This window comes from Rhinopithecus bieti, unplaced genomic scaffold, assembly GCF_001698545.2.
Source record: "Rhinopithecus bieti isolate Rb0 unplaced genomic scaffold, ASM169854v2 scaffold_10017, whole genome shotgun sequence".
Taxonomy (NCBI): domain Eukaryota; kingdom Metazoa; phylum Chordata; class Mammalia; order Primates; family Cercopithecidae; genus Rhinopithecus; species Rhinopithecus bieti.
The window spans coordinates 730,900-738,531 of NW_016806314.1; the positions used below are offsets into that span (position 1 = coordinate 730,900).

The following is a 7,632-nucleotide window of genomic DNA, read 5'->3' on the forward strand; positions in this document are numbered from 1 at the left end:
TCTGGGAAGCCGAGGTGGGTGAATCACCTGAGTTCAGGAGTTCGAGACCAGCCTGGTCAACAAGGTGAAACCCCACCTCTACTAAAATACAAACAAAGCCAGGCGCGGTGGCTCAAGCCTGTAATCCCAGCACTTTGGGAGGCCGAGACGGGCGGATCACGAGGTCAGGAGATCGAGACCATCCTGGCTAACACGGTGAAACCCCGTCTCTACTAAAATACAAAAAAACTAGCCGGGCGAGGTAGCGGCCGCCTGTAGTCCCAGCTACTCGGGAGGCTGAGGCAGGAGAATGGTGTAAACCCGGGAGGCGGAGCTTGCAGTGAGCTGAGATCCAGCCACTGCGCTCCAATCCGGGCGACAGAGCGAGACTCCGCCTCAAAAAAAAAAATACAAACAAAAAATTAGCCAGGCGTGGTGGCGGACGCCTGTAGTCCCAGTTACTTGGGAGGCTGAGGCGGGAGAATGGTGTGAACCCGGGAGGTGGAACTTGCAGTGAGCCGAGATTGCGCTACTACACTCCAGCCTGGGCGACAGAGCGAGACTCCATCTCAAAAAAAAAAAAAAAAAAAAACTCTCCCGTTACGTTATTGATGTCACAAACTGTATCTTTATACATTGTGTATCTACATACATTGTGTATCTACTAACAAATTCATAAGTTCTTTTTTATGCATTTGTCTCTTAAATTCTATAGAAAGTATAAAGCGGAGTTGTAAACAAAATTAGTTATACTGGTTTTTATATTTACCTATGTATTTACCTTTACTGGAGATCTTTTTATCTTCTTATGACTTTCAATTACTATCTAGCATCCTTTCATTTTAACTTCAAGGACTCCCTTTAGCATTTCTTGTAGGGCAGATCTAGAAGTAATGAACTCCCTCAGCCTTTGTCTGTCTAGGAGTATTTTGATTTCTCCCTCATTCTTTTGAAGTACTGTTTTGTCAGGTATAGAATTCTCAGTTGACAGGTTTTTTTCTTCCAGCACTTTAAATATATCATTTCTTTGCCTTCTGACCTTCAAGTTTCTGCTGAGAAATCCATTGATAATCTTATTAAGGATTGATTATATGTCACAAATTGACAAGTTGCTTTTCTTCTTGCTTGCTATTTTCAAGATTCTTTCAACAGTTTGATTATAATGTGTCTCAGTGTGAGTCTCTTTGTGTTTATGCTACTTGGAGTTCATTGAGGTTTTTAGATTTGTAGATGCAGATCTTTTATCAAATTTGAGGAGTTTTCTTCTCAGTCTGCTTCTTACTGCTGTTTTGCCAACATCGTCTGTGCTTTCTTGTATAAGCTTTATCTCTGGCTGAAATACCATTTTCTTACCTGACATTTACTCTTTCCTTCAAGGCTTAGCTGAAGTCTCTCACCTCCTTCACGCAGTATTCTCAGACCAGAGTAATTTATATTGATAAACATGACATTATTGTCTGCACAGCTCACTTAGGAATTAATCATCCTACCTTCAGTGATACCAAGGAGACCTTTTCTGACCTTCTTCAGGGAGAGTCAAGTTCCCATTCTTTGTGTTCTCATAGAACCTTTCCTATCCCACAATGCTTACCTGTTGTAGCACCTAGTACAGTGCGTTGTAATTATCTCTTTATATTCTTATCCCCAACCCCTCACACCAGGTGTGTGTTCACATACTCTGAATTAAGGGCTTCTTAATGGCAGGTGCCTACTGGTTTTATGTATCCCTTAAGTATAGCATAGTGACAAGTATGTAATAGGATTCAATATGTGTTACTGAGTCAGTAGATAAGTTGCATAGTGGTATATTAGGTTTTATTGTGTATTTTCTCTATCGCTCTTCATAGCAATCCCATATATGGTTTGTAAAGTAGATACTCATTTTATAGCTGCAGAAACTAGAGCTTATAAAGAGTTTGTTGGTGTTTAACTTTTTATTTAGCATCTGCTATGTAAACCGGGTATGCTGGCATAAATTTTGTAATCCTATATGCAATTGTGAGATAAAGGTTTTATTATCCCTCTTTGAAGAGAAGAAAACGGAGGCTTAAAAAAGATGAAATGACCTACCTAACTGGAGCTGGTTTAGGCAAAAAGAAGAATTTGATGACCCCATATAATTGGAAGAGTAAAGGTATAGGTGGGCAGGAAGGAGGGTTAGAAAGAGAACAAATAGGATGTGTGCATATATGTATATGTGTGTGTATATATATATGTGTATATATGTGTGTGTGTATATATATGTAGAGAGAGCGGGAGACAGAGATTTTAAGAAATTTTTAAGGTTGTGGGAGCTGGCAAGTCTGACATCTGTAGGACAGGCGGGCAGGCTGGAGACCCAGTAAAGAGTTGATGTTGCATCTCAAGTTTAAAGGTAATCTGAGATAGAATTCCTTCTTCTTGGGGGACCTCATCTTTCTCTTATAATGCCTTCAAGTGATTGGATGTGGTCTACTTACATTATTAAGGGTAATCTGCTTTACTCAAGTCTACTGATTTAAATGTTCATCACACCTAAAAAATACCTTCACAGTAACATCTAGGGTCGTGTTTGTCCAAATATCTGGGCACTGTGGCCTAGCCAAATTAGCCCATAAAATTAAGTATGACAGGAGGTGACAGGAGCCAGGGCTTGCTACCTAGAATGCTAGCTTTTTATCAGTTCCAAATAAAAGTATCCTAGATAAAGATTCTGACTGCTTTGGCATCGGTTACAGGCTCATTCTTGAATTAATCTCTGTGATTGTGTGGTGGGATACTTTGACTGGCTAAGCTTCGACCAGGAGCCAATTTCTGGCCAGTCATTGCCCAGAGAGATGGCATCTTCTGTTTCAACTATATGAGTAGAAAGACATTAGAAGAGGCAGAAAGAGGAACAATCTCCTAAAAGGATTGCTGAACCCTAGAAGGAGAGAGGGTCAGCCAGGACAAATAGCTGTTACTACAGTGATGTAAGGTGACTTGTGATAGAGCTTGTATTTTAGTATTTTGGAGCCTGTTTTTCTCCAAATCTTATGGTTTCAAAACCATATAATGAGTTTCTAAAAGTAGAGAGCAGATAGGTTATTTTGAATGATATTCAGATAAGATTTTGGGGTAGAAATTTTAGTGTTTACATTATTTATTCTATAACTATGTTAGATCAATGTTTTCTAACCTTTTTTATAACTCATAATTCCTTTTGACAAATTAAAAAACTACTTCATTATTGTTTAAAATTCTAAGTAATGTTAATATTTGGGCTCAATATTAATTACTTGACATCTTACATATTTTGCCTTGCAAATCCTAAGATGATAGAGATATTAGCATCCACATATGAAAAATGAGACTAGGGCTCTGAAAGGTTAAGTGACCTGATCAGAGTGAGAAAAACAATTTCTCAGAAGAGCTAGCTTTTCTCTGTTTGCTTGTGAGAGAGATTGGCAGTTAAGCTACTTAGTGATACCATTTTATGGCTAAATGTACTCCAAGAGAATTTTATAATTAAGTTTCAGGATTGAAAATATAGCTTTGTGAGTTTTACAACTTTCTAGTTTCGAATAGTTTCTAGTTTTTAATGTTTTCTGGTTACAAAACAGTGGACACTGATGTTTAGAAGAAAAGACATAAAACTGTGTATCTGGGAAGGACTTTGAAGATGATTTTATCTTGTCTTTGATAATATTGGAATTGCATCAAAAACTAAGGCAGATGGCTCACGCTCTACTCCTTGCACATAGAGTCTAGGAAAATGGAAGTGGATTGCATAGACTCAAGGTCCCTCAGCCTAACTGTCCTTGTGAATAACTGGACCATTTCTTATTAGATTTATGTGTTTATCAACCTTAGGCTTCTGAAAGCCTAGCTTGAGATTTGCTTTCCTTAATGGTTCAAATTCACCGCTCCATGGAATCAGAACTGTGAGCCTTTGGAATACCAGGGAGCTTTATTCCTGGCTTGTTCTTTATAGCTTTGGTACTTGTGGATTCCTCAGGATGTGCAAGCATCTTCAGAATGAAAAGAACCAGAAAGATAGTCTAAAATAGAGGATGAGTAGGATCATTTCATTTCCCTTTTCTGGAAATTACTAAGGTGAAGGTAATAGCTTTTCCTGTCATGACATCCAAGATGAGTGGTGGTTCGGGCAAAATGCTCACACACTGGTTTTTTTTTTTTTTTTTTTTTTTTGGCGACAGAGTCTAACTCTGTTGCCCAGGCTGGAATGCAGTGGCCCGATATCTGCTCACTGCAGCCTCTGCCTTCTGAGTTCAAGTGATCCTCCTGCCTCAGCCTCCTCAGTAGCAGGGACTGCAGGTGTGCGAGACCACACCCAGCTAATTATTGTATTTTTAGTAGAGACAGGGTTTTACCACATTGGCCAGGCTGGTCTCAATCTCCTGACCTCAAGTGATCCACCCACCTCGGCCTCCCAAACTGCTGGAATTATAGGTGTGAGCCACCACACCCAGCCTCACACACTTCTTTTTGAAATAATGTCTTATATCTGCCTTATCTACCTATATTGGTGGCCTCCTTGAGAAGTTGCATGTTAATACTACTTTTTACTGTGGCACAGATCCTTAAAGAGAATTGTTTTTAAATTACTAGTGTTAAAAATAATGCTTGTATTGATTATGTGTCCATCAACTGTAGAAAAATATACATGTTGTTCAAAGTAGGGAGAAGGTAAGAAATATGGTCAAGTATCCTAAGTGCACCTAAATATTTGTTTAGATATTTTTATTTGCCTGAAATGAGAAGAATAGTTACAAAGGTTAAGAGTCTTTGCAAGACAACAGAATAACATTTGAGCATCTCTGAAACTGTAAACTAGGTTGAGAAAATTACTTGATTTTCAGTCTGATTTACAGGACAGGTTTTCAGTTATAATTTTTAAAATAGAAAGTGATATAATGGAACATTTAATTCTTTTTAAGTTTTCTATTTAGCAATATATGTTATACTACTTGGTTGTGCTAATAAAAGGAGTATTATAAGACCAGAATTTTATTAGATAAACATGAATCAAAAGTTAAATTTACTTGATCTTCGTACTAAGAGGAATTAATGCCTAAAGATCTCCATATTTTTTTTATTGTTGGGAATGGTCTTCAGAATATGTTTAGAAATAACACCATCCTTTCCTCCCCTTCCCCTTCCTCCCCAATAGACCCCAAATTACGAAGTTTGTACTCCTCAAGTTTCCTCCATCTTACCTGCACATACCTGTGTTTGCTTTTCAGAGCTGAGTCCTTTGTAATCTGTTTTGGATTTTCACCAAGTGAGCTTCCTTCCTTTGCTCTCCCATCCTTCTGCCTTGGCTACTTTGAGTCAGCTCACTGCCTTCTTGTAGCCCTGTTTTCCTCCATGCACACTTGATCTGAGCAGACACTGTCAGTGACAGCAGTTAGCAGCAGAGCAGAAAGAATTCAGTACAAGCGTGTGCACTGCTGATCTCTGACACTGTAATGTTTTCTATTTTTGTTATTACCTACTTTCAGAAACCGGGAGCTGAGTTGATACTGACCTTTTGTGGAATGCCTCTGAGGATTTGGGATGGGGGGAGGGTGCTAGGTTTTCATATGACTTACCTCTAACATGCTGCAGCAAGACTGAAAACATTCATCTGCTCACATAAGGAGGAAAGAAAATTTCCAAGATTGAGCTTGCAGAATTTGTTGGGTATTTTCAGAAAATTTTCCCTCTTTGTTTTTCTATTTCTTGAATTTGCCTTATTTATATAAGGGTTGGAGGTGGGGGATGGCCTTTGCATAATAAATAGGTTGAGGTATGGAAGGATCGGACTGCAACAATGATTCGCATGGTAAGGGACTGTTTAAAATCTCCACGACATCACGACCCACATGGCGACCCATCTGACAAACGGTTACTGAGCTCCTTGGCCATCTCAAACGTTTAAAAGTACAATGTACAAATAGCTTTATTTGTATAGTTTCTTCCATACACATCTTAAGAACATTGTGCCTACATGTCCAAAACAGTTTATTTTTGTCTACATTTAAAATCTCACCTCAAGAAGGTGAGAAATATAAATGAAGGATGCAGTTGTCCCTTAAGTATCTGCTTTGGTATAATTTTCTCACTTTCCTTTATGCTGGAACTGAATGGAGCCTGAGCTTACATTTTGGGTTATGTCTGAGATGGAAACTGAAATGTAGTCTTGAAGCTCGAAGGAGAAACTTGGCTATACTAACCTGAAGGACTTATTAAATGCTGTCTTCCCTTCTCCATGTTGCCACCTTTTACCTTTCCCCACAACCCCAGAAATGTACTGCTGCAGAATTCTTTGGGCTTTTTCTCTCATTTTGCAGAAAAGAAAGTGAAGGAAGGTGCGTGTGTTTGTGTGTGCGTGTGCACGCATGATTTCAGTACAACTGCAAATGGGCAGTTAAATTGTTAAATCAAAAGAAGCAGCTTTATTTTGCAGTTCTGAATCTAAGGTTGCTTGGGATTCATTCATAGCAACCCAGGCCTGATTAAAGCATGTAAGAATTTAGGTAACCGTGTTTCGAAGTAAAAGTGGAGCCCAGCATGTTTGATTTGAAGAGTAGAAGAGATAAACGCTGCTGTGGTTATTTTTTTACTTTATATATACTGTGTGTATATTTGATCAATTTGATTTGATATATGGTCCTAAAATAGCTTTTTTTGAGATGTAATTTTTGATAGAGCAAATTGCCTGTGTATTAACAATCTTTCCCATTTTCTCTGTTGTTTCATTCTAAAATTGATGCACACCAGTGATTTAAGGGGAAATTAACACTTCAGTAAATGTCTTTTTCCTTAATATTGTTGACTGTTTCTATTAGCCATTTTCATTTAATTTGACAGTGGTACCTAAGGGTTAACCTTACAGAGCTGATGCAACCCCTCCTTTTCTTTACCAGCAATTTTCATTGGACACTATTTCCATAGCAACAGTGACATCAGTGAAACCTGAGTGTTTCATTGATTATTTTTCTCCTCTTCTTTTTTTAATCTATCCTCTTTTCACCACATTTTAGTGAGAAAGCAATTTTTTTTTACAAATGGAGCTTATATTGATTTTTATTCCATGAATAATTAAAAGAGGGTAGAAAAATCTGCCCTTCATTTAAAAATTGAATGTTTCACTATGTATTTAAAAAACGATTCAGGATTAGGAGGATGGATAACCATACCAGCTGTAGCTGATGTTCTAAAATATTCTTGCATTGTTTGCTGGTCTTCTAGGGAAAAGAATAATGTGGAACAGGACCTTAAGGAGAAAGAAGATACTATTAAACAAAGGACAAGCGAGGTTCAAGTAAGTGACCATAAAATTTAGTGTTCCACTTCTGATTTAGGACTATTCATTTTAAATGTATATGGTTATTTACTATTTGCTGGATGTAGTATTAGGTCAAAGGAATGCTTAACGTGTTTATATTATATAAATGTTTATCTTTTCCAAGATGATTGTTCTGGCTTGGAATTCTGGCCTGCAAAGATTATACTGCAATGAGAAAGCAGTATTTTTCAGCATAGATTTCTGGTTTTGAAAGTATTTTTTAAATGGTACTTACCTGCATATTATATCATTAAAGGTGTAAATTTGCATGACTTACAATGTTAATATTTTTGCACCAGTAAAATTAGAGTGAGACCATCATCTCCTCCTCCTCCTCCTCC

At 37.8% G+C, this 7,632-nt stretch overlaps 1 protein-coding gene across 5 annotated transcripts in view; it reads left to right on the forward strand.

Annotated features, from left to right (window-relative positions):
• Nucleotides 1-7,632, forward strand: part of EPS15 (epidermal growth factor receptor pathway substrate 15) — a 131,612-nt gene that overhangs the window by 63,824 nt on the left and 60,156 nt on the right. For 4 of the 5 annotated variants that reach the window (XM_017875436.1, XM_017875435.1, XM_017875434.1 and 1 more), the window contains one exon: nucleotides 7,195-7,267. In XM_017875436.1, coding sequence (XP_017730925.1) covers nucleotides 7,195-7,267 — 73 coding nt within the window. Of the gene's footprint in view, nucleotides 1-6,960; nucleotides 7,268-7,632 lie in introns of those variants that run through there. The other variant, XM_017875439.1, reaches the window with a different exon arrangement.